Source organism: Equus quagga, chromosome 14, assembly GCF_021613505.1.
Source record: "Equus quagga isolate Etosha38 chromosome 14, UCLA_HA_Equagga_1.0, whole genome shotgun sequence".
Classification (NCBI taxonomy): Eukaryota; Metazoa; Chordata; class Mammalia; order Perissodactyla; family Equidae; genus Equus; species Equus quagga.
Window position 1 is genome coordinate 89,257,067 of NC_060280.1, and position 27,831 is coordinate 89,284,897.

Genomic DNA, 27,831 nt, shown 5'->3' on the forward strand with positions numbered 1-27,831 from the left:
CAGCCTTTCCTTTGTGACGGCTAAAGTCCGCGCTTGGCCTCCTCCCGCCCCGGGTATGGCCACCGCCCCTCCGCCCGTGGCCCCGCCCACAGGCCGTCCTCCGTCCTCCACCTGGGCCGGGGGCCTGTTTCCGCCCCCAGCCCCGCGCCGAGCGACCCCAGGGCCCATAGGGACCCACGCGGGAAGAACTAAGAGTTCGCTGCCGGAAATGGACGGACGTGATCGACAGCCCGAGCCCTGGAGACCCGCCCCTTACGGCCCGAGGCAGGAAGCGGAAGTTGCGTCACCAGTTCCCTTAGTCCCTTTGTCCCGTGATTCCACGTCTCTTAGAGCCGTTCACGTCGGTATTTTTGCGGTGTCGCTGTCCTCGCTGAGGCCGGTGAAGGGAGGGCCCTGGGCGCACGGAGGGCGTTAAAGGACAGGTGCGGCCCGGGACCCAAGGGGCTCCGTAGAGAGGCCGGGCCTCCGCTCCTCCGCCCGGCCGCTGGGCCCCGCGCTGAGTCGGGGCGGGAAGGGCGCTGCGCGGGGCGTTGGCGTCCTCTGTGCTTACCTGGTCAGAGCCTCCGAGTCACCTTCGAGACTTTTCCCCAGAAGGAGAAGCAGCTCCGCTGTGCGAGTCCCGTTGCTCAGGCCCCGCGCCCTCCGGTCCTCAGGACCTGCGACCCCGCCGTGTGCCTGTGAGTCCGGGGTAAAGTGGTTCGGGGGCCTCTGCTGCTTTTCCTGGGCGACAGAACGTGTCACCGGAGAATTTGGCCTTGTCTTGGCGCGTTGTTTTCTTTAAAAGTAGGAATATGAGATGCTCTTTTAGATGTCAAGGATTTGCACGTGTCTCTACGTAAGTATAAACGTACGTAGACCAAGAGTCTTTCATCTAAAGGAAGGCAAGAATACCCAGCTAGCTCTCCATCTGAGCTTCCCAGGCCCGTAGAGCCCACAGAACTTCAGAACAGGGGCCTCCAGGAGAAAACGATGGAGGCTTTGTGACACCAGTTGTAAAATAATTGAGTTTACCATTAGCAGGACTTTAGACTGTGTTTTTTCCATCATATTTTTCTTTCGTAAATTCTTAAACCTACGGAAGATTTGAACATCCAGTACAGGGAGTGTTCCGTGTAGTACATTGATGTATTTTTAGCATTTTGCATGTTTGCTTTCTCTGTAGATAAATAAATACATTTTATGGTGAACTATTTGTGAGTAGTAAAAATAAATTGCATTTATGATACTTGACCTTTGACAAATAAAAATGGCAAGCAATAGGATATATTGGAGAATATGGGGAAGCCATTTTGTGTAAACCTAATTCGGCCTGACCGTGTCCTTCCAAACGGGCCTGACCGTGGCTGTTGAGCACGCATTGTGTATCTGCTTTAGACATTCCCTATGGCAAGAACAAAGGCCCTTGAGGTAAAGGTGCAACTTCCCTCCCCCTCCTAACCTTGGCATTCCCTTGAGGATTAAGCATCTTTCCTTAGGCTAGGAACTGATTGCTGCGCTCACCTGTGACCACCCAGCTCAAGACAATAGACTTGCCTCCTGCTGCGCCCTCTGAGATAGCAGACCCACTACCTGCTGTGTCCGTCAAGCTCTGTGCTGACAGGGCAATCTTGTGACTATTGTGGGAGGGACATTTCAATCATATGTGAAACGTCCTATTTGAGGGTATATAACCACTCTGTATACCTCACTTCCTTGGTGCCCTTTGAAAGGCCCCGGGCCATGGTCCTCAGATTTCATGGTCCTCAGCTTTCAGCTCAGAATAAACTCACCCAAATTTTCATTTATAGATTGGTTATGGATTATTTTCGTCGACACCTTTAATTATACTCCATCTCTTAAAGATAAGAACATTATCCTACTAAAACTGCAATACTATTATTGCACCCAAGAAAGTTAAAGATAATGAAGTCGTCTCGTATCTACTCTGTGTAAAAACTAAACTTCTCTTCATTCTCCCAAAATATGTATTTGGATCTAGGACCGTATCAGTGTTTATATATGGCAGTTGTTTACATCTTTCAGTCTTTTTAGTACTGGGTCGGTGGATATTATTTTCCATTGTATTGACGTTTTGAAGAGTCACAAGTATTCTTTTAGAAAGTCACACATTTTGATATTTCTGGTTTTATTTTCGTAGTGTGCTTAAATCTTTCCTCCATTTCTTCAGTTTCCTCTCAGCTAGTAATTGGGTCCAGAGCAGAGGTTGGCAAACTTTTTGTCTGAAAAGGTCCAGATAGTAAGTACTTGATGCTTTGGAAGCCTTAAGGTGTGAGAATTACTCAGCTTTGCCTTTGTAGTGGGCAAGCAGCCATAGACCTAAGGAAACAAATGGGCACAGCTGTGTTCCCACAAAGCTTTATTTACACCAACAGGCCTGTGACCAAAGTGTGCCAGCTCCTCGTGTAGAGGCTTCAGAAGATCATTTCAGAATATTTTGTGAGTGATGTGTACATCAAATTGCATTCCACAGGGAAGGCAGAAATTTCTGCCATCCCTTAGTTAGTGATGCCCACTTTGATCACTTGCTTAAGGTGGTGATCAGCAGAGTGCTCTGGTTTAAAGGTAGACTTTTCCTTGTGAATAGGAAAGTCACGTGTGGGTGATACTTTGAATCTCAGAAAATCTTGTTCCCCAGCAACCTTTCTAACAATTGTCTTAGCATCTCTTAATCACCTGCAGTGAATAAACTTCTGTATATGTTGTTTCACATTTGTGGGGGTGTATTTTCAGGGTCAGCTGCTCAGGTTGGATTTCTAGGTCAAAAGACAAATATACATTTTCTTTTGCTTGTTGTTATAAATTTCCTTCCATAGGTCTTAGGCCATTTGTAGTTTCTGAATCAACATTTTAAAAACATCTCAGAAAATTATGGAGAAATATAAGGAACAAATTTTAGTGTTAACTTCAAGGCACTTGTTTTCAGAAAGAATATCCTGCCCACTCATTCTGAGTAAAAATATTCAAATACCTTTTCAGATATCCTGTCTTTTTGTTTCTATTACATTGTGCACAGCCATTTTATGTGAGTCTTATTTAAGTTTTATGTTGTAATTCTATTTTGTGTTCCTTTTTTTGTGCATTCTATATTATAATATGATGGTGGGTAATGGCATTTGTCTAACAATCTACAAATGGTCATTGAATTCCTTTAATGAGCTAGCACTGTGCAGGGACGGGAAAAAAGGCCATCCAAATGGACATAGTACTGCCACCATGGGGCTTCCAGTCTATCTGGGAATACAGATCTTAAGTGAATACTGGCAAGTTGTGGTATGGACATCAGAATGGCTTGATAGGAAGTGGTAATATATATTGAGAGGGATTGATATTTATGTTGTGAGTCAAAGCATCAGTAGGATTGACCTGGTCAGGTCCTTGAGCTGTTGTGAGGATTTACAGAGTGGGTGAGGATATCTCAGAAGAAGGGAACTTGATGAGCAAAATACAACATAGTTGAGACCTTGGTGCATTTCTTAAACTGAGGAGAGAGGCTTGGCAGAAGCAGAAGCAGAACAGACAGAGTGGTGGGAGACAGAGTGGAGAGCAGGAACAGGACCAGGGGAATGAGGTGCTCTAGACAATATTCTAAGGCCGTGGGGGCTGGCTCCGTGGCCGAGTGGTTAAGTTTGCACGCTCTGCTGCAAGGGGCCCAGTGTTTCGTTGGTTCGAATCCTGGGCGCGGACATGGCACTGCTCATCAAACCATGCTGAGGCGGCGGCCCATATACCACAACTAGAAGGACCCACAATGAAGAATATACAACTATGCACGGGGGGGCTTTGGGGAGAAAAAGGAAAAAAATAAAATCTTAAAAAAAAAAATTCTAAGGCCGTGGAAACTTCTGAGATGTTTTAGCAGGAGAGTGATTTGAATCCATTACAACTTAAATAGAACCCACTAACTCCTGCTTTGAGAAGGAACTTCGGGAAAGATGAGCATGAAGGCATGGAGTCAAGATAGAATCTTATGATGAATAAGTTTTCAGATACCCTTATGGAACCTAGATGTGGATGATTGTTATGGAAAAGAAAATAAATAAAATGATTTGAGAGTTTTGTAGAAGGCAACAGTGAAAGAATCTAGGTATTTCCTTCATCTGTTCTTTTACTAGAGGTTATACCGCCACTTAATGACTGTTTGAATGCTTGATAGTGCTCAGTGAAAAAATACAACTCAGGCTGTTATTAGGAAACTTGTAAACTATTGGAGGAGGCAAACATCTCTCCAAGGAAATAAATGTATTGTTACAAATTGATTAGAGTTCTGGAGCTAAAGTAGAGAGTATTATTTTCTGTATCTTTATATGGGAGCAGGTGAAGGTAAGAGAGTTGATGAATATTTAAGTCCTAAAAAGACAAGGCACACGAGTTAGCCATGTTGGAAGGGACGCTCGAGGAGATGGGGAAAGCATTCTGTGTTTGGTTGATTCCATTTCTAGGGTGAGAGAGGGGAGAGCATCAAGGGTTACTCCCAGATTTGACAGTGGAGACATTTTATTTGGTTGGCATAAATTCTGAGGGAGGATTCTGCTCTTCAGTGTATACCTGACTTGAAAAATAAGTGATATCTGTTCAAATGCTGTGAATCAAGAGAAAAAAGTATGAATGTATTTTAATTTTATGAGTAGTAAGTTCATTCAAGGAATTAATTGGAATCAGTATTCACTGTGTTATTATCAATGTTAGCAAATGTTTATGTTAATAAACATAGAGTGGTCTTATAGTCCACCTGGAGATTCCTTCTCCTACCCATATTAGGCCTTTGATTCCCTGACTGAACATCCAGAGTAACCCCTCCGGTTTGATATTTTATAGACACTGATGCCTGTAGGGGGCTAGAGTCACTCCACAGGTAAAGGACCAGAAGACTCCTGTGACAGTACAAGTTGCCCAAAAACCACTGAAGGCTCCATGTGGCTTGATAGTATCCATGTTACCCTCTCTGTTTCCCACTTGGGTGTCCCAATGAGCCAGCTGTGCCGTAGTGAAACAATTGATGAGGGTTCTGAAGATAAAGTTGGTGAGAATGTGCAGATACTGTGATTCTGTGAATGTCTTTCCTATTGGCAAGGAACTCAGCTCTTTCCTCAAGTCCAGTGGCTTGACTAAATGTATCCCCAAATCTCCTCTTGACTCATTTGTCCCCAGCAGTCACTGTTCTTGTTGATCATCTATGAGTCTCTGTACAATCAGGAGACAGAAATCACATTCTAACTACAACAAGAAAAGTGTAATGTAAGGATACAAACAGAATTCCAACAGATATCCTGGAGTTGATGGAGAGTCCCTCAGGAAAGCCAAGCCAGTAGGAGGGCCCTCTCCCCAAGGCTGGACTTCAGACCTTGTCAGAGAAGGTATCATGGCAGCCCATTGGATGGTGAAGACGTTCACAAGGTTGCCAGAACCAGAGGCGGTCAGCAGTCAGTGGGCGGGCAGTAAGCAACCTCTGGATGCACACAAGTCCTGAGTGGTGGGTAGATGGAGAGAGGGAGTCCGGTGCCGCTATCAGTGCAAGACCTAGAGCGCTGAGGATCCAGATAAGGAGGCCGTGGGGAGCAACTGACTGGTGTGCAGAGAAGCTGAGGCTGGCGGATGAGTGCTGAGAAGACAGGGTTCCTCCCACCATTACATCCTTAGAGTAATTATGTTTCTGAAAACTGAGATATATTGTGTCATGAACATTATTTAGCTATAATCTAGGTATACTTCCAAAGTGGTGTGAAGGATCTCTGTTACCTGTTGATCACCAGTCACTGGGCGCCTTCACTGAGCCAGGCTCTGTGCCACCCTTGGTAGTGGCAAACATTCGCATCCAAAACTGACATGATGCTACCCATGAGATGCAAAAAAAAAAAACTCCAAAAGAATCCGATCCTGATTTCAGACAACATTAGTACAGCTAATGTCAAAAAGCATTAGTCCAGCTGCAGAGGTCGTTATGGTAACAGATTCTGTTCCTCCAAGTATATAAAAATTTAAAAGTATATCGGCTCAATGAAATTGTTGCAGATATATAAAGCTTTGCTTGACAGAATTAGAAGAAGAAGTAGACATGTCTTTTGGGAGATTTTTTAATATATTTTGCTCATAGTGTCAAACTAAACAGTAGAGTAAAATTCAGTTAGGATATACTTTGGAAGTACTGTGCGAGCTGCCTAAGGTACAGATACAGAATGGTGTGTCTCGTGACTGATGGAATTCAGAAGTTGCTCGTCTGAGAGAAAGGGGGAAGGAATGGCCTGGAAAGAGCAGGAAGGCTTCGTAGAGAGGTGCCTTTGTTGTGTATCTTGTTTAGGCTGGGGATTACATGAGAATGTGCAATTGTCACAACTTGTCCACTAAAGGCTTAAGATGTGTATTTAGTTGTAAATAGTTATATCTCCATTACAAAATAAACAGAAAACGTCAGTGAGCCCATTCAGCCCAAGGACTCCCAGATTGAGGCCCCTCGAAATAAGTACAATGATAATGTGACAGTTGACAGGAGATTTTTGTGACCATATGTTTTAGTCTTCTGAACTGTAGAGTAAGGACTGTAGAGTTGTGGGGGTGATGATATTGATTCATAGAGAAAGAACTTGGGAATTTTCAGTGGATGTGATCGTTCAAATACCATTTTTATATCGGCATTTGGCCTCTTAGTTTGTGTTTGATTTATTAAAGATTTTTTTTTTTAAATTGAGGTCACCTTGGTTTATAACATAAATTTCAAGTGTACGTCATTATGTATTGACTATTGTATAGACTGCGTTGTGTTCCCCACCAAAAGTGTAGTTGCCATCCGTCACCATACACATGTGCCTCTTAATTCCTCTCACCCTCCCCACACCCTTTTCCCTTCTGGTAAAGACCAGGCTGTTCTCTGTATGTATACGTTTATTTGTTTATCTTCCACATGTAAGTGAAGCGATATGGTAATTATCTTTCTCCCTGTGAGTTACTTGACTTAGCATAATCCCCTCGAGTTTCATTCACCTAGTCGCAAATGGTAAGATTTTGTCTTGCACGCACACACACACACACACACACACACCACCACCTCTTTATCCATCATCTGTGGATGGGCACTTAGGTTGCTTCCAAGTCTTAGCTATTGTGTATGATGCTGCGGTGAATATAGGGGTGTGTATCTTTTTGAATTACTGTATTTCTGTTCTTTGGATAAATATCCATACGTGGAATCGCTGGATCATACGATATTTGGATTTTAATTTTTTCAGGAATCTCCATAGTATTTTCCCCTGTGGCTGCTCCAATTCACATTCCCACCAGCAGTGTACAAGGATTCCTTTTTCTCCACATCCTCTCCAACACTTCTTATATTTTGTCTTTTAATAGCCATTCTGATGGGCATGAGGTCTTATGTCGTTGTAGTTTTGACTTGCATTTCCCTAGCAATTATGATGTTAAATATCTTTCCATGTGCCTCTTGGCTGTCTGTGTATCTTCTTTGGAAAATGTTCATATCCTCTGCCCATTTTTAAAAAATTATTTTGTTAAGGTCATATTGATTTATAATGTGTAAATTTCAGGTGTGTGTTATTATATTTTAGCTTCTGTATAGATTTCATTGTATTCACTGCCAATAGTCTAGTTATTACCCATTACCACACATATGTGCCCCTTTACCCCTTTTGCCTTCTCCCCACACCCTTCCCCTCTGGTAACCACTAATCCCTATGCCTTATTCATGTGTTTGTTTCTTTTCTGCATATGAGTGAAGTCATATAGTATTTGTCTTTTTGTGGCTTATTATGCTTAGCATAATACCCGCAAGGTCCGTCCTGTTTGTCAGAAATGGCATGATTTTGTAGTTTTTTATGATTGAGTAGTATTCCACTGTGTCATTGTAATTGTGGTTTGCATTCTCCCAATAATTAGTGATGTTAAACTTCTTTTCATGTACCTGTTGGCTGTCTGTATATCTTTGGGAAAATGTCTGTTCATACTCTCTGCCCATTTGTTGATTGGGTTGTTCATTCTTTTCTTTTGAGTTGTATGAGTTCTTTATATAGTTTGAAAGTTAACCCCTTGCTGGATATATGATTTGCAAATATTTTCTCCGAGTTAGTGAGTTGTTTTTCGTTTTGTTGATGGTTTCTTTTGGCTTGCAGAAGCTTTTACTCTGATGTAGTCTCATTGGTTTACTTTTCCTTTTGTTTCCCTTACCTGAGTAGACATGATATTCGAAAAGATATTACTAAGACCAATGTCGAAGAACATAGTCTTTTTTTCTTCTGGGAATTTTATGGTTTTAGGTCTTAACATTCAAATCTTTAATCCATTTTCAGTTAATTATTGTGTATGGTGAATTATAATGATCTACTTTCATTCTTTTGCATGTGGCTCTCCAGTCTTCCCAACGTCATTTATTGAAGAGAGTTTCTTTTCTCCATTGTATGTTCTTGGCTCCTTTGTCAAAGATCACCTATCCGTAGACGTGTGGTTTTATTTCTGGGCTTTCAATTCTGTTCCATTGATCTGTGTGTGTGTTTTTCTGCCAGTACCATGCCGTTTTGATTTGTATAGCTTTGTAGTATATATTGAAATCAGGGAGTGTGATATCTCCTGCTTTGCTGTTTTTTCTCAGGATTGCTTTGACTATTTGGGTTCTTATGCTTTTCTGTATAAATTTTAGGATTCTTTATATTTCCGTGGAGAATGTAATTGGGATTCTGATTGGGATTGCATTGAATCTGTAGGTTGCTTTAGGTAATATGGACATTTTAGCTATGTTAATTTTTCCAATCCATGAGCATGGAATATCTTTCTATTTATGTCTTCTTCAGCTTCTTTCAAGAATGTCTTACAGTTTTCAATGGGCAGGTTTTCCACATCCTTGATTAAATTTATCCCTAGATATTTTTTTTTAGTGATTGTAGATGGGATTGTACTCTTGATTTCTCTTTTTGCTGCTTGGTTGTGTATTCCAATGCAACTGATTTTTTATGTTGATTTTGTGGCCTGTAAATTTCCTATATTCATTATTTCTAGTAGCTTTTTCATGGATTCTTTAGGGTTTTCTATATGTGAAATCATATCATCTGCAAATAATGTCACTTTTACTTTTTCCTTTCCAGTTTGCATCCCATCTTTTTCTTGTTCTTGCTTAATTGCTGTGGCTAGGACTTTCAATACTATGTTGAATAAGAGTGGTAAGAGTGGGCATCTTTCTCTTGTTCCCGTTCATCAAGGAATAGCTTTGTTTTTCAGTGGTAAGTATGACGATGGCTGTGGGTTTGTTGTATATGGCCTTTATTATGTTGAGATACTTTCCTTCTATACCCATTTTATTGAGAGTTTTTATCATAAATGGATGTTGAATCTTGTCAAATGCTTTCTCTGCATCTGTCGAGGTGCTCATGTGAGTTTTAGTCTCCATTTTGTTAATTTGGTATATCACATTGATTTGTGGGTGTTGAACCTTCCTTGCATCCCTGACATAAATCCCATTTGATTGTGGTGTATGATCCTTTTAATGTGTGGTTCTATTCAGTTTACTACTATCTTGTTGAAGATTTTTGCATGAATATTCATCAGCAATAGTGGCCTGTAATTTTCCTTTTTTGTTTTGTCCTTGTCTGGTTTTGGTATCAGGATAATATTAGCCTAGTAAAATGAGTTAGAAGCATCCCATCTTCTTCAGTTTTTTGGAAGGATTTGAGAAGGATAGGTATTAAATCTTAGAATGTTTGCTAGAATTCACCAAAAAAGCCATCTGGTCTTGCACTTTTGTTTTTGGGGAGGTTTTTGATTACTGCTTCACTTTCTTTGTTGTGATAGGTCTACTCAGATTCTCTATTTCTTCTTGATTCAGTTTTGGGTGGTTGTGTGATTCTAAGAATTTTTCTCTTCTAGTTTATGCAATTTGTCGTGGTGTAGGTTTTCATAGTATTCTCTTGTAATCCTTTTTATTTCTGTGGTATCTGTTATAATTTCTCTTCTTTCATTTCTGATTTTTTTTTTTAGCCTTTTTTTCCCCATAGTGAGTGTAGCTAAGGGTTTGTCAATTTTGTTTATATTTTTAAAGAACCAGCTCTAAGTTTCATTGACCTTTTCTGTTGTTTGTTTTAGTCTCTGTTTCATTCATTTCTACTCTCATTTTTGTTATTTCCTTCCTTCTGCTGACTTTACGTCTTGTTCTTTCTTTTCTAGTTGTTTCTAGGTGCAGTGTTAGATTGTTTTGTTTCTTGATGTAGGTCTGTATTATTATAAACTTCCTTATGAGTACTTTTTTTTTGTTGCATTTCATAGGTTTTGCTATGTTATGTTTACATTTTCTTTTCTCACTAGGTGGGTTTGGTTTCTCCTTGTTTTTTTCATTGAACCAAAAGTTGTTCAGCCCTTTGTTTAGTCTCCATCTATTTGTGACTTTCCCAACTTGCTTCTTGTTAATTTCTAGTTTCATACCATGAAGTTGGAAAAGATGCTTGCTATGGTTTCAATCTTCTTAAATTTAATGAGACTTCTTTTGTTTCCCAGCATATAGCCTATCTTTGAGAATGTTCCATGTGCACTCAAGAAGAATGTGTATTTTGCTGCTTTTGAATTGAATATTCTATATCCTTCTATCAAGTCCTTCTGGTCTAGTGTTTCATGTAAGGGCAGTGTTTCCTTGTTGACTCTCTGGTTGAATGTTCCGTTGATTTTATTGGTGTATTAAAGTCACTACTATTATTGTGTTGCTGTCATTTTCTCTCTTTAGTCTGTTAATGGTTGTTTTAGGTATTTTGGTTCTCTCTGTGTTAGCTGTATATACATTAATAAAAGTTCTGTCTTCTTTGTGGAGTGGCCCCTTTATCATTATACAATTTCTATCTTTGTCTCTTGTTATCTTCTTTTAGCTTGAAGTCTATTTTGTCTGATGTAAGTGTTGCTACACCCACTTTCTTTCGGTTGTTATTTGCTTGGAGTATCATCATCCATTCCTCCACTCTCAGCCTGTGGTTGTATTTAGAGTTGAGATGTGTCTCCAGGAGGCAGCTTATTGTTAGGTTTTGTTTTGTAATCCATCCAACCACTGTGTGTATTTCAATTGGTGAATTCATTTTTACATTTCACTGTTAACTTTATAGTGGTTATTGATATGTGAGGGCTTAGCACTGCCATTTTATCATTTACTCTCTGGTTTTTCTGTATTTCTGTTGTTTCTGTTTCCTTGTGTTTGTGCCTGCAATTTCAATTTGGTGGTTTTCTGTGATGTGTTTCTCAGTTTCCTTTTTTTTTTTTTTTTTTTAATATATTTTGTGACTCTGCCCTGAATTTTTGTTTGTGGTTCATGTGGTTACCATGAGGTTTCTATAAAAGATTCACAGTCCTTTTTCTGCTGATAGCATCTTATCTCCATTTGCCTGTGCAAGTTCCATCCTTTTCCTCTTCCCATTCTGTGTTTTTGTTGTCACAAGTTATCCCTTTGTATATTGTGAGTCTGTGGCTGAACTTAAGTGTTTGTAGTTATTTTTAATACTTCCTTTGAGCCTTTATGTTCTTATTGTTTACTATCCTATTCTGATACCGAGTTGCGGCTTTCAGATTCTTTTTATCACCTTGTGCAAACTTTGTATACTTTTGCCTTTCTGCTTCAGGACGGGGGTTCCTTTCAGCATTTCTTGTAAGGAAGATCTAGTGGTGATGAACTCCCTCACCTTTTGTTTTTCTGGGATAGCGTTTATTTTTGCTTCATATGTGAAGGATGACTTTGCTGGATAAAGTATTCCTAGCTGACACTGTTTATCTTTCAATATTTTGAATATATCATTTCATTCTTTTTTAGTCTAAAGTTTTTGCTGAGAAACCCACTGATAGCCTAATGGGGCTTCCTTTGTAAGTTATTTTTTCTCCCTGAATGCCCTTAATATTTTTTCTTTGTCATTGACTTGTGATAGTTTTAGTATAATGTGTAATGAGAACATCTTTTTGGGTTGAGATAATTAGGTGTTTCTTTTAGTTTCAGGTCCTTTTATATCCAGTTACTTCCTTGAGTTTGGCAAGATCTCAGCTATTTCTTTATATAAGTTCTGTGTTCATTTCTCCTTCTCTTCTCCTTTTGGGATACCCATTATCTTTTTGTTGGTTTGCTTAGTAAGAGTTGGCTGTTTCTCATAGAATTTCTTCATTTAAAAAAAAATCTTAGTTCTCTGTCCTTTTCCACCTGAATCATTTCTAGATTTCTGTCTTCCATCTTGCTAATTATCTCTTCCATATGGTCTCCTATATTTCCAGTGCTTTCTATTTTATGCTTAATCTCATTAATTGTGCTCTTCAGCTCCAGAATTTTTTCAGTTTCTGTCTCTTTAGTGAAGTGTTCTTTCTGTTTGTTAATTTTATTCCTAAGTTCATTGAACTGCCTGTCTGATTGTTTTTGTATGATGCTGTGTTTGTTCATGACAGCTGTTTGAATTCTCTGTCAGACAGCAGTCTTCTGTGACTTCAGGTTTGGTTTCTAGAGACATGTCGTGTTCTTTCTATGCTACCTGGTTACTGTTGTTCTTCATGGTGCTTAATGAGTTGTTCCTCTGTCAGTGCATTTGTGGTAGGAAACATTTTTCTTGTTTAGGTAGGCTTTGTTTATTTTCATTCTAGGCAGCTTCTGGTTGTATTTCAGAGCCTGTACTTTCCACCCTCCACTGTCTGTGCCAGAGGAGTGATCAGTGCCCTCATTGTGCTGCTTCTGCCTCCAAGATTGCTGGTACCTTTCTGCCTACAATCTTGCTGCAGTTGTGGGTCTTGCCCCCAGGGTCACCAGGGTGCAAGCACCTCTGCTGCCTCTGGGGGTTCACCTGAGTCACAGTTTCCCTCAGTGCAGCAGGGGAACAGGGAGAGTGAGGCAGGAGCTGGCCTCACAGGCATTTTTGCCACATCTGAGTTTTTGGGTCTGCATGTGGTGCTGCTGTCGGGGATGGGGGTGGGAGATAGAAATTTCAGATGCCTTTGCAGCTGGGGAGGACCTAGATGTCTGGCCTCATCATTGCTCTTGTCTGACTCTCCATGGGCTTTCCACATTCTTGGGTGCTCCTCCCACGTTTGCTCCTTTTACTGCTGCTCCTGGGTTATCTGGGGGTTTAACAATCCAGCTGCTGGGGATGCTGGGTGTGCAGGTGTCATCATTCCTGCTGTATTCGCCAGGTTCATGGAAGACACTGCCACCATCAGAAGGGGAGCAGTACCTGGGTCACAAGTGCCACTTAGGTTCCCTAAGTTCTGGTTTCTGATGCCTGCGTGATTCCTGGAACTTCAGGGCACAGGCGCTCCTTCCACCACCAGAGACCTGACGTATTGTATGCAGCATCTGCTTCTGGCAGGACCAGTGTCAGGGGCAATGCCACCAGGGGATGAGTTATGGGCACCACTGTGGCTCTGAAACCTCAGGTCTCAGATGCCACCTGGCACTGCTTGCTGAGGGAGAGGGACTGAGCCATGAGTGCCCCTGTGGCTCTTACAGCCCCTGGTCTTCGGCACCAAGATGCATTATTCCTGGACTATCAGGTCACAGACACTGCTGCCACCACCTGGGGTTTCTGGGTCTTGGATGCAGCCTCTGTTGCTGGAAGAGCTGGTCTTCAGTGCTGCCACCAGGGTAGGTGGAGGGGATTGGGGTACAGTCATCCCAGTTCCTGGTGCCTCCATCAGCATGGGCTAGCTGAATTCCTGGGGCTTCCATTTATGTGCATTATCTCAGTTCTTGGAGCCTCTGCTTACCGATGTGGCTGCAGATCCTGGAATTCTGGTCCCAGCAGCTGCTGATGCTGCTCCACTGCTTCCACGCTGTCCAGGAAGTCCAGTCAGCCCACCTGCAGATGAGAGATGTCTGGAGCTCTCGGGTGTCCAGGAGCGTGTGCAGAGTCCTTTGTTGGCCTGTGGAATGTCCTACTGGTTGTAACTTAGAGAGGAGAGACAAAGGCAACAACTCACTCCACCTGGACCCAGACATCACAGCAAAGGTTATTGGTTTTTAACAAAAAGAAGTTAGCCTTAAAATACAGAACATTAAAAGACAATTTAAGAAACATGAAGGAAGTCTGCGGAAGAAATTGATAAATATAACAGCCAGTTGAGTGGAGAAATGGAAGTGATAACTGAAATGAAAGGGTAGTTGTCTGAAAAAACTCATAAAGTAGACAGCTGTTGGGGAAAGTTTCCTATGGCCTTGCCCCTTTCCCGAGCTCAGGGTAGAGTGCAAATGTGTTTGATTAGACTTTCTAACCAAGACCTGTGGCCACTTCCCAGTACTTCAGTGTTTTCTGAGTTCTTTTGTATAAGCGTTGACATAGTTTCTCTAATCTTTTAGGGTCAGATGTGGAGGACCTCATGACTATTTTACTTTTCTTCCGTTTTCTTGTGCAGGAGCCAATAGAATATATGTGCTGTGTGTGTGTGTGTGTGTGTGTGTGTAGGACACTTGTTATTTTCTCACCTGCTTGATTGTTTTCCCATATCAGTTTTGAATTGATGTATCAATTCTTAGTCTATTGTCTATGTTCTCCAATAGGAATGTTGGATCTTTAATATCTAGGACATGCTTTGTATGCGTCACTGCTCTCAACTAACTGTCTAAACTCAGGGACACAGTTTCTTCATTGCTTAGTGAAAGAATAAAGGAATAATTCAGCATTAAGAACTTAAAGGGAGGCCTAAAGCTTCAGACTTCTGCAGCATCCATCAGGGGAAGCTCAGGAGTGTTTCTTCCCGTCATATGCCCAGGAACAGCCTCACACAGTGCTGTCCTTTAGAACGTGTAGATTAGGTGTCTAATGACAATATTTTCTTAAGCATGTAAGCAGTATAAAAAAGTTGTGATATTTTACATTATTTTGTTTTCTACATTCGAAGTTTTCTATGTTCCCTGGACACTAAGTTTTTATCGGATAGACTTGATTTGTGTTTATGTCATATGGTATTTATAGTTGAGAGTAGATTCAAATATTCAAGTTGTTCCAAATACATAAGTAAGTTCGACATCTGGTATAGATGGTCCTCAGTAAATGACAGTGATGTTACTGATTCTTTTGTTACAAAGCATACGGTTTTAATAGCTTTGCACAATACAGAGTCCTTTGTTTTAGACCTGAGCAGTCAAGCTGCTGGTTTATTCAAGAGGCGCTTAGGTGGGCCAGAGAATGCTGTGCTCTAAGTCACCTTCCTGGTACATGTGCCTTAGAGAGAATGGCTGCATAATCTCATTCATCAAGTTTATTGCCTTGACAACTGAAGAGACACATTCCTCAGGACTTAAGTTTCCTTCTCTGTAAAATGAACCCACTGTGCTTTTCCTGATGGGCAGCATGGCTCGCAATCCCCTTTTGTGGCTCCAGATGAGACAGGGCTCCTCTGACATTTGATGGCAGTGGTGTGTGTATGTGTGTGTGTGTGTGTGTGAGAGAGAGATTTCTCAAGTGTGCAGGGATATTTGGGAGTTTCAATCCAGAATGGAATGACTTCCAGGCAGGTGAAGGTGGGAATTATGATCATCTGTGGCATCCTCATGCCTTCTTTCTTTTCTCCTAGGTCATGTTTCTGCCTTCCTGAGGAAAAGACAGAGGCAGAAAGGATGGTGACTGACTGTTTGACTAGTTGTTCTCAGGTAATTAGGAAGCCTGTCATTCTACAAACTGACATGTTACATCCACCAGTTAAACACATTTCCTTCTAGATAGACCTGTCTCCAGAGTTTCTTAAAGAAATCAAGCCACAGCAGGACTGAGTCCCTGTTGAATTCCCTCCCAAAATGGAACCTCTCCTGTTGGTTCCTGTGAATAATCTCAGTGTTTTGATAATTACCTTCTACTGTTGTCTCTTATGATGGCAACTGCATATTTTTTTGCTTTGCCGTGTGCTCTGACAGCTAACGAAGATGAACGTGTGCATTTCTTAAAGAATTTATTCATTCATCAACTTTTAGGAGTCTGCAGCTTGCTCAGTGCTGTCCTGCAAGAGGGAAATAAGACATGAAGAGCCTTTAGTCTAGTTGTGGTGAGATAAGTTCATGTGTTAGAGCTTCCATTAAAGCCATGACTGCAGGATATCAGCCATGAGTGAGCGTAGATAGAAGAGTATCTAGGAGAATTGCTCCTTGGGGCGATGATAAGACACTTTGAAACCCTCTGTTGCCATTGGGTCTTCCGTTTTCATTTCCTAGTGAACGGTGGTGGCAATGTTTCTTTATTGAATCCAGCGTGTGTGTGATGGTTTAGGACTCACTCACCTTCGCTGATGTGGCTGTGGACTTCACCCAAGAGGAGTGGACTTTACTAGAGCCAACTCAAAAAAATCTCTACAGAGACGTGATGCTGGAGACCTACAAGAACCTGAGCACAGTAGGTAAGCCTGCCATCCTTCCTGTAGCCTCTTACAAAACAGGTATCTATGATATGTTTACTGTGTGCCAGTGCTGGTGATGAGAAACCTGCACATGAATGGAGAGAGTCTCTAGTCTCTACACTAACGGGTTTAATCTAGTCTGCTTTCTGTAAAAGTGTGGTCATAGCACTTAGACCATCCCCATCACTCTCTTAGAAATGTGCATTCTCAAACTCTGCCTTTGACATAGTGAATGAAACTCTGGCATTGGGTGAGACGTGCATTTTAATGAAAACACTGGACATGATTCTAATGGACAATAAAATGTGACAACCACTCGTGTAGTGGTTTCTCCATGAGAATGAACATGACTTTTTTCACTTAACTATTTCAATAAAAGTCTTAATGCCTTGTAATTTGTATATATACATCTGAACATGGGTTTCAGGGGCCAGAGATAACAATCTTTTGATGCACAGAAAGGGGAGGTATTTGCATTTTTATCTCTTTGAAATAATTTTACTGCTTTCATTAGAAATATGGGAAGTGATTCATGGGAAAGTTTGTCATCTTTTGCAGGTGACTTTTCCATTAATACTTCTTTCCCTGTGAACAGAGTATCAGTTGTTCAAACCCAGTTTGATCTCTTGGTTGGAAGAAGAAGAGTTGAGGGCAGTGGAGGGAGGAGTTTTCCAAGGTGAGTGAGTATGAAGAACTCCCCTGGTAATGAAAATGGTGACTGTGTTTGGAATCACAATAAGGAAACTTTAAGACGTGCTTTCTCTAGGAAGCTGTCATTGGTCTCTGAAGCTTTGGGATATCGTCAGCTTCTCATATGTTCTTACTTTACATTTACTCACAATTTCCTATGATCTCAGAGAGTGACTTATCCTGTGTCTTTTTTAACTATCATTTTGATACATTCCCTCTGTCTAGAATGCCCCTGCTTTCTTTCCCTGATGGTATTCTGTTTCTTTTTCCCATTGTATTTAATTTTCATTGAATCATTTTAATCAACTACTGAATTTTGACTACATCTCCTTTTCATTGCTAAATTTTTCACATAGCCAAACTCCTCAAATCTAATTTGCTCTTTCGTTTTCCTAGTGTGTTTAATTTGGAAATAATACAAATGAGCCTTATTGTTTTTAACTCTTTAACTTACATTTCATTCTGCAAATTCCTACATTTGTTTATTCTGTTTTGTTTTAGAATGGGAAATGCAGCCTAAAAGCAAAGACTCAGCAATTCCACAGCATATTTTGGGGGAAAATACATCCAATAGGATAGAAACGGTAAGATAAGTATGCTTTAAAGGAGATGTTTCTTATTTTCTACTTTTAGAAAAGATAGAGATTTTCATTAGATAGGACATGAGCACAAGTGATAGATAAATATTTGAGATAAGTGGCATTCACCCAAGACAGCAATGTCTCTTTAGACATATTCTGAATATGATGAATTTCACAATGTTTTAAATCCAGCTTGAAGCTAGTGCCTTGAAATTCCTAGAAGGACTCTTTCCCTCTTATCTAATTAAACATTGAATTTTTAAAGCAATTCAATGAAATTGTATAGGAAACTTTTAGCATTAGAGTAGATGACATCATTCTTGCAGAAGGTTTACATCATTCAGCTTGAAATTACTCAACAGGGTAGGAAGCGTGTGAATGTAATGGAAATGACAAAAGCCATCATCGCCATCATAATGATGTTTCTGTTATGTGATGGGTAGTATCAGTTAACGAGGCTGAGAAGTCTTTGAATCATCATTCTTTCATTCATCAACAGGAAAGAATCCACAATGGGTGGGAACTCTGTGATTGTGAGCAATGTGGGAAAGTCTTCAGTGAACATTCATGTCTTAAGACACACAGGAGAACTCCAAATGGAGGCAACACTTGTGAGGATAATCAGTATGGAAAAAGCTTCCTTACTCTACACAAGAAAACCTCACCTGGAGAGAAAATTTCCATGTTTAATCTATGGGGTAAAGCCATCAGCCCGACTCCAGATGTTGTGTACTATAAAACTAACATGGAAGAGAAAGCCTCCAAATGCAGTGACAGTGGGAAAGCCTTTGTTAATCAGTCTTGTTTTCAGGCACCAATGAGAACTCACAATGGAGAAAAACTTTCTGAATGGAAGGAAGATGAGAGAGCTTTTATTCAGTCCACAAGCCTTGGTGTGCATGTACAAACTCACACTACTGTTAACAATTGTTACAAATATAAGGAATTCGGAAAATCCTTTATACAGTCCGCATATCTTAACACTAGTGATAAAATTCACTCTAGAATAAAACCGTTTAAATGTAAGGAATGTGGGAAAGACTTTTTTCAGTCTTTTCATCTTACTGACCATGTGAAATCACACACTGAAGTGAAGCCCTTTCTTGATGAGGTATATGGAAATGCCTTTAGAAGTTACTCGTATCTTTACGTTCCCAATCAAATTTATGCTGGAGTGGAACCGTATAAATGTAAGAAGTGTAGAAAAGTCTTTAAACATTCTTTGCACTTTAATGTTCACATGGGAAGTCACACTGAAGAAAAACCTTATGAATGTGAAGAATATGGGAAAACCTTTGCTCATTTCTCAGGCCTTACTGAACATATAAAAACTGAGGCTGGAGAGAAGACTTTTCAGTATGACAAATGTGGGAAAGTCTTTGCTACCTCCTCAAATCTTACTAAACATTTAGGATCTCACGCTGTAGAAAAGCTATTTGAGTGTAACATATGTGGGAAACGATTTACCAGTTCTTCATACTTAATTATTCATAAGCGTACTCACCCTGGAGAGAAACCCTATAAATGTAAGGAATGTGGGAAAAGCTTTAACCGCTCTTTCCACCTTAAAGTTCATATGCGAACTCACACTGGAGAGAAACCCTATGCATGTAAGGAATGTGGAAAAGCCTTCACTGATTCCTCAGGCCTTTTTTACCATATAAAAACTCATACTGGAGAGTTGCCCTTTAAATGTGATGCATGTGGGAAAGCCTTTGCTTTTTCCTCACATCACAACAGACATTTTAGAACTCACACTGGACAGAAGTCTTTTGAGTGTAATATATGTGGGAAAACATTTGCTAGTTCTTCATATGTTATTGTTCACAAGCGTATTCACACTGGAGAGAAACCATTTAAATGTGAGAAATGTGGAAAAGCCTTCACTCAGTCCTCAGGTCTTACTGTTCATATAAAAACCCACACAGGAGAGAAGCCTTTTAAGTGCGACACATGTGGGAAAGCCTTTCCTACTGCTTCACACCTTACTACCCATTTTAGAACTCACACTGGTGAGAAGCCTTTTGAATGTAATATATGTGGGAAAACATTTAACATTTCTTCGTCCTTTATCAATCACAAGCGTACTCATAATGGAGAGAAACCATTTAAATGTGAGGAATGTGGAAAAGGCTTTAAACGTTTTGTGCACCTTAACATTCACATGCGAACCCACACTGGAGAGAAACCCTATGAATGTAAGGAGTGTGGCAAAGCCTTCACTCAGTCCTCAGGCCTTACTGAACATATAAAAACTCACACTAAAGAGAAGCCTTTCAAATGTGACACATGTGGAAAAACTTTTGCTCTTTCCTCACACCGTAACAGACATCTTAGAACTCATACAGGGCAGAAGTCTTTTCAGTGTAATATGTGTGGGAAAACATTTACCAGTTCTTCATATATTTTCATTCACAAGCGTATTCATACTGGAGAGAAACCTTATAAGTGTAAGGAATGTGGGAAAGCCTTTAGTTTTTATAATTCTTTTCAACGTCATGAAAGAACTCACCTGGAGAGAAATCTTGTCAATGTAAGGCATGTGGGAAAGCCGTCAGTAGTCCCAGTTCACTTCAAAGACATGATAGGACCATGTTACAGAGATGCTCTACAAATGTAAGGAATGGGTGAAAGCTGTCAGAACCTCATCACAACTCAGCATGTGAGGACTCACAGTGAAGCCATCCTGTTAAGAATCATGGGAAGCCCTTTCCTCTTTCCTCATTGAAATGTATTTGTCACATATGAGAGATCTTGTAGTGGAGAGAAATCCAACTGATGTAAGATATTTTGGAAAATTGTTCTGCAAATGTTCACTTGTGTCTCACTTTGGAGAAAAACTTTATGAATGTCAGAAGTGTCGAGTCATCATCATTTTCCACGAGATTGTTTCTCATCCTTAATAAACATGGGGGTGGTTCATGGTCAAGAGAAACTGAAATAGGAAGTATGGGAAATGCTACCCTGTGTGTGAATCTTAGCATCATCTTAGGTACGTGGTGTTCTGGGTACGTTCTATGGATAGACTCTTAGCATTTTTGCTTAGGCCTTGGCCATTCCTACGTGTGATGTGTGTTTTTTGCCACTGATAGGCCAGTCTAGTTGCTATACCTTCCAGGTTGCAACCTGGTCAAAAGTAGTTTGACAGGATTTATACTTAATCCTCTTCTAACCACCTGGATTCTCCTGTTGGATTGACGTGGTCTGAGTATTTGAAGATAGTGATTGCTTGACTGTGTCCAGTGCTCTCTGTACTCATTTACAGCAAGCCACAGTGGCCAAGGCAGTGGTTGAAATACGTCTGTAAATTTTGTAAAATTACCTTGTCCCTCTTACACCCGATCCTTTCAGATAAAAAGTCAGTGTCAAGCATGGAGTGAGTGTGAAAAAAGTGAGATTACACCTACTGATGTGAGCACTCCAATTTCATGACCTTTTTGGATGAACAACAACCTTACCACCTGGGGAGGGCCTTTAACCTCAAGCCATACAGGATGATGGTGAGAATAGTGAATGTTTTCTTTCACACCATACCCAACACCACATCCTAGCAAAACAATGGTACCATTTGTCTGTGTCAAGCAACAGCTGTCACTGGTGATAAGACCTGCTTCTGTGTTTGTCATCCCATCCATGGGCAGTGGAAACAGAAACATTCCTGTGGATATGGCTGATCCTAATCATCCGCTCTTTTTGATGCCCTCTGTGGCAGTTCCTGAAGGTGAACCTTGGGTTTAGCAAGGCCAGCACAACCTTGTTTCATCTTCAGTGATACAAATTCACATAGTCCAGATGCTCAGCAGCCTTGGGTTACATCAAGTGTGGCCATCAGGCATTCAGCTGCTTGATGACACTTTCAAAACACTGCATGTTAGTCCAAAAGAAGCTTAAAAATAAATCCCAAACAAGAATTCTCTGCACATTTCTGTGACATGTTTGTATGTGGAGGAGTATGTTATGTCATTGTTCACTCTTGGGTGTGTATATCACTATTTAGCTGTTCTTTTGCCCCCTTTAATTATTCGCAACAACACCAAAGATCAGTAGGTTAGTTTTAATGTTTTGTGTGTGCTGAGTCAAAGCTTGGCTTTAGATGAGATCTGAATTGTCTGAAAGAAGACCTATCAGTCCCACCAGATGTTGGCACTGTTGCTGGAGTCCTTGTAGGCAGTGTTTGAGGTCACTCCTGCAGATTGGCCTGGTTCTGCTACTGGCGCTCCTAGTCCCAGCATTGTCATTACATGCTGTACAAGAGAAACCAGGCAGACTTGGTCCCAGCTTTTGGTCAGTGGCTAACAAGTGGTATATTCATGTGAAAAAACTCCAAAAGCCAAAGTGATGTGAACCATATATGCTGTGATGCAGTGAGCCTTTAAAAACATTCTAAGTGGAAAGAAGTCATTGGTAAGAGACTTTGATTTCGTTTATATGGAGTGTTTAGAACATGTGAATCTATAGAGACAGGAAGAAGATTGTGTTCACCTATATATTAAGAGAGAAGGGAAGTGGGGAATTTGAAGTGATGAAAAGGTTCTAAACTTAGAATTGTACACAAGTCTGTGCATTTACTAAACCACGTTGAATTGTATAGATTTAAATCAATGAATTGTATGATATGTCCGTTATATCTCAATAAAGCTGTTTGAAGAAACAACAGAGATTATGGTAGTACCTACACCATTGGGAAGTTCTGAGCATAATTTAATGTCTGTGAAACGTGTAGCATGGTAAGGTAACAAACATTAGCTCCCATTATATTATTATCACTAAATATTAAAACATAAAACTTACAACCAAAGGTTATGATATCAGCATAATTACATATATGACTGTACAGAAGAGTCTAGACACTAATACACGTATATATATCAATTTAGTGTTTAAGAAAGGTGGAATTTCAATTCAGTAGGTCAAGGATATTTTATCAATAAGTACTACTGCAACAATTGACTTTCATGTGGAGAAAAAAAAAATGGATCCCCTACCCCACACCACAGGCCAAAAACATTGGATTATGATTAAAGATTTAAATGTCTTTAGAAGTAGATTTAAGAAGAAAATATCAAATCTGCATGTAACCTAGAGTTTAAAGAGACATTTTAAGGCAAGGTGGGAAATCCAGGAATTTTTTAAAAATCAGACTTTTTGGCTACATAAACATTTAATATTTCATACAGCAACAGATGAAACATTAACATAGCACTATAGTTTTCAACTTAATGTATGCATAAAAGATTTGATGACATCCATAAGCAGTGTTGGAGACTTTCATGTTGGTAGTGGTCCAGGCCAGCCCAGCTTTGGTGAGGCCAGGACAGAGGGGAGGATATGAGTGTTGAAGGAGAAGTCAAAGGGCATGCTTGGTCCAGGCTGCTGAGGGGCCCGCATAAAGACTCCTGGTGTATGCCGCTCACTTCCACCAGGGACTGCAGGGCCTTCCAGCACCGCTAGGTCCCACAGTCTGTTAGAGATGTCATTTCCCGCAAAGATTTGAGTTAGGAAATGCTGTAAGGATGCGTGTGCAGTATCTTTTCATCTGCAAACCCTGCAAACAACCTTTGTGACTTTTCTTCAGAAGGAAAACAATTTCCACCATTGGAGTGGTGTTAACTCAGCACACACGTCCTCAGGTCCTCACAGATTTGGCAGTTCTGGCTATCTGTGAGCACTGAGTGAATGTTTGTTCAAGAGGGCCTCTATTTTATATGCAAAAGAATGTTTTATCTGGGAATTTGGTTTTGTATTTGGTACATCATTTATTTTTGACACATTACATTCAGATATAAGGATACTTTCTAAGGTGTCTTTGATGTGCATATTTCTGTATATAAATATAATTGTATGTAGACATTCTTCTAAAGAAAAACAAGAATGCTTATCTATCTCTTTATCCAAACTTCCTACACTTGTACATCCCCATAGAGCTTCAAAATGGGCCTCCAGGAGAAAAGGATGGAGATTTTATTACACGATTTCTGGCATAGTTGAATTTACCATTCACCGGATGTTTGGACTAAGTGTATTTTTTCCACACTTTTCTTTTGAAAAATCCCAAGCCTATAAATATTTGAACATCCAATACAATACACAGAATGATGTATAAATTTAATATCAGCAATAAAACCCCAAGCACTTTGTGTCTATTTATGGGCAAGTATTTCTGATAGGGTCTCTGCCAGAGGGACTATCAGCCAAACTGAATGTGAACTTCTTTTACCCCAGATGTCTATCCTGAGAGGCTCTGTTAATTAAAACTAATAATAACCACTCGTTTCCTTTTTTTATTGTGGTAAAATATACACAACTTAAAATTAGCCATTTTAAGTGTGCCGTTCTGTGGCGTGTGCACTCACATTGTTGTGCCACCATCACCACCCTCCAGCTCCAGAACTTTTTCACCTTCCCAAACTGGAACTGCACCCATTCAGCTCTAGTTACCCATTTCTCTCTGCTGTAAGTCCCAGGGAATCTGTATTAATCTCACTTTTCTAGGTTCCTCACATAAGCAGAGCACACAGTGTTAATCCTTTTGTGTCTGGCTCATTTCATTCAGCATCATGTCTTCGAAGTTCATATTGTAGCATGTGTCAGAATTTCCTACCTTTTTTAGCCTGAATAATACTCCATTGTATGTATACACCACATTGATTTGTCAATAGACACCTGTTATTGAACACAAATACAGGTTCGTTACTCGATGCGAAAGAAGGCCCAATCACCAAATTGACAGGCTTGTGGCAAGGAAAGAGGTTCATTATCAAAAGGCAGCCAGACCAGGAGACGGGAGTTAAAACTCAAATCCACTTCCTCAAAGTGAAAAAGGTAAGGGTTTTTATTTGGGGTTTTAGATAGGGGAGGGGGAGCATATGCAGGGATTTTAGGTAAGGGAGGGGGAGCATGTGGTGTTGCTGATTGGTGCCTTCCCACCAGTTTCCATTTTGCCTTCAAGACTGAATCTCTTTTTGCTTGACTGTCTGGATTTTTCTGGTTGGTGTGAATCCTCAGCCTGCATTTGTCCTTGTGAGGGTGAATCTCTCTTCTTGGCTATTTGAACTTCCTGGGAAAAACAGCTCACTCATGTACTAAAGAGGGGTAGAAAGACTTGGTTAGTTTTAAATAATAGTTGATTCTACTGAGTATGCACAGCTACAGTTAGCAAAGCTTGTCTCAATTGTTTTTTTTCTTCTATCCCAGGGAAGATTTTAGCTCCTTCATTCTTGGTTTCAATCCCCACTATGTTATGATCATTCCTCAATCTTGGGGAATCGGGTTGAAGACTGCTTTAGCTACTTCCTGCTGTGAAAGGGCAAAGATCAGAGTCAGGTATGAAACTGTTCCACCTTTATTTTTAAATATTTTTGGGTACTAAGTTGGGGAGAGTGAGGTATGCTTTACATGACTAGAATTTTAGTACTCTAATGGTTTTGAAACAACACAAGTCCACATTTTATAATTACATAGATGACCACACATATTAGCAAAATAGGCAGCTAAAATTTTAATATCCCCTCCATAATGGACCTCAATCTTTGGGAAATCCAGGAGAAGAGGCCTGTAAACCAGTCAAGTTTGGGGACACTGCCTATGTTCTAGAGATGATCCAAAAGACCCAGATGGAATTAAAATTAAGTAACACCACACAGTCACATGTTCCTCTGCACCATCTTTGTCATGGAGACTGGGTCCTATTGAAATCCTCAACTTCATCTCCACTGGATAGGACCATGTGAGAAATGCCACAGGGAACAGGAACCATACTGTAGAGAAACATCACAACCAGTATCGCCTAAACCTTGGCTGACTTCATACTCTAGACACTGACTTCTCTGAATGGACAAATGAACCCGACAGACCGCAAGTTACTGTGCAGAACACAGTCTCCTAACAAGTAATGAGTGACTTTCAGGTCCTGACCTTACTTGTTGGACTATCAGACAACAGGTTGCTTGGCTACTTCAGAACTCAGTCCTGAGGACACAGAAAGATGTAAGCTAAACGATGATGAATTCAAATTGGCTATCATCAAAAACTCTTAAGAAAATGAGGATAGAGGGAAATTACCTCAACATAATAAAGACCATATATGACAAACCCACATGAAGTCACGAAAGAAGTCTCACTGGTGAGAAACTCTTTCAATGTAAGGAATGTGGGAAAGCCTTCAGTTGTCTCTGTTCAGTTCAAGGACATGAAAGACCTCACATGGAGAGAAGATATCAATATAACGAGTGTGGGAAATCCTTTCATTGTCCTTATTTACTTTGAAGTCATGAACAAACTCATGCCAGAGAGAAAACCTATGAATGTGGAAATATTGGCACTAATACCTCAAGTTTTAATTAACATGTAAGAATTTACAGTGAAGAGAAGCCTTATGTCTGTAGAGAATGTGGGAAAGCCTTCATAAATCCTCAGGACTTAGCTCACACACCAGAATTCACACTGGGGAGATACCATATGAATGTGTGCAGTGTGGGAAGGGCTTCACTCCTTCCTCAAGTCTTAATGAACATATAAGAATACACAGTGGAGAGAAGCCATGTTGATGGTAGGAATGTTACCAGACACAAAAACAGGCTCGTTTACCCACATGCAGGAGGGCCAATTACCCAAAACATCAGGCTTGTGGCAAGGAAAGTGGCTTATTATAGAAAGGCAGCCAGACGAGGAGACGAGAGTTAAAACTCAAATCCACCTCCCTGAAGGTAAAAAGGTAGGGTTTTTATCTGAGGTTTTACGTAGGGGAGGGAGAGCACATGACCTTGCTGGTTGGTGCCTTCCTACCAGCCTGTGTTTGGCCTTGAAGACTGAATCTCTTTCCCTTGACTGTCTGGACTTTTCTGGTTAGTTTTCTTCTTCAGCCTGTATTTGGCCTTGTGAAGCTGAATTGTGTCTGAACTTTAACTTCCTGGGAAAAGCAGCTCACTCATATACTAGGGAGGCACAGAGAGACCTGGCTAGTTTTAAACAACAGTTGATTATGCTGAGTATGCACAACTGCAGTTAGCAAAGCTTATCTCAGTTTTCTTCTAGCCCAGGGACGACTTTTCAACTCCTTTGTTCTCAAGTGCAGGAATGTGGGAAAGCCTGGAGCTTATACTTGTCCTTTCTTAGTCATTTAGGAACTCATGCTATAGAGATAATTTATGAGTTAAAGCAAAAAACTTTTCTAATTCTACAAGATTTCATGTGCACATGCAAACTAACACAGGATTGAAACCTAAGACTGTATGGCATGCCCTGAATTTTGCATCTCCAGAATTCGTATGTTAAAGCCCTAACCCACAATACCTCAGAATGAATTCACATTTGGACATAAGGTTGTTAAAGAGGTGGTTGACTTAAAATTAGTTCTTTCATGTGGGGCTTTAAGTCATTATCATCGGTATCCTAATAAGAAGTGAAAGAGATACCAGGGATGCACGCACATAGAGAGAGAACCATGTGAAGACCCCAGAAGATGGCCATCTGCAAGCCAAGGAAAGAGGCCTGGAACAGACGCTTCAATTAAACCCTCCACTGAAACCCAACCCCGTTGGCACCTTCATTTTGGACTTCTGGCCTCCAGAATTGTAGGAAAATAAATTACTACTGTTTAAGGCATCCAGTCTGTGGTATTTTTTATGGCAATCGTACAAAACTAATACAGTAAAGCATGTGAGGAAGACTTTTTATAGTCTTCTATGCTCCATAGTCAATCTGTAGCCACACTGGAGAGAAACCCTGTGAGTGTACAGAATGTGGGAAAGCCTTCATTCAGTCTTCAGCCCTTTCTAAGCATGTAAGAGTTGATACTGGAGAGAAGGTCTGTCACTGGAAGTCATGAGTCTTCTTTTACACATCTATAATTGCTGTAAAAGCCCTGGGAACATAAAGAATGTGCTACAACCCTTAAATATTTCATGTCATGTTCAAATGAAATTTCACATTGGAAAAAGACCCCATGTCTATATGGAGCACAGTCAACATCTGCTTACTGCTCATGCCTTAATATCCACATGAGAATTCACACTGTGTAAAAATCCTGTGACTGTAAAGGGCACAGGAAGACTTTCACTTGCTCCTCCCATCTTACCATTTGGGAATTCACAGTTGTGAGATGGTGTGAAAATTTAAGGAGTGTGGGAAAGCCATCCAAATATCCTCACAAACTAGCATGGAAGTCACACTGAAGCCATACCATGTGGGAAATGTGGAAAACCCTTCACTGTCTGTTCATTTTTTACTGAATAGGGGAGATATT

General features: G+C 40.5%; 1 protein-coding gene across 7 annotated transcripts in view; it reads left to right on the top strand.

Moving 5' to 3' along the window:
• The first annotated feature begins 297 nt into the window (after window positions 1–297).
• LOC124225228 (zinc finger protein 266-like) overlaps window positions 298–27,831 on the top strand; it is a 42,816-nt gene continuing 15,282 nt past the window's right edge. Inside the window, exons 1-9 of one of the 7 annotated variants that reach the window (XR_006885046.1) lie at window positions 298–677; window positions 15,505–15,580; window positions 16,191–16,317; window positions 16,913–16,993; window positions 17,509–17,591; window positions 18,088–21,088; window positions 24,274–24,410; window positions 24,783–24,911; window positions 25,131–27,174. Coding sequence is in view for 1 of the 7 variants with exons in the window: in XM_046637740.1 (XP_046493696.1) it covers window positions 15,548–15,580; window positions 16,191–16,317; window positions 16,913–16,993; window positions 17,509–17,591; window positions 18,088–20,208 (2,445 nt within the window). In the remaining 6 variants the exon portion in view is untranslated. Of the gene's footprint in view, window positions 678–15,504; window positions 15,581–16,135; window positions 16,318–16,875; window positions 16,994–17,508; window positions 17,592–18,087; window positions 22,424–24,273; window positions 24,411–24,782; window positions 27,175–27,831 lie in introns of those variants that run through there. The other 6 variants (XR_006885047.1, XR_006885048.1, XR_006885050.1 and 3 more) reach the window with 6 other exon arrangements.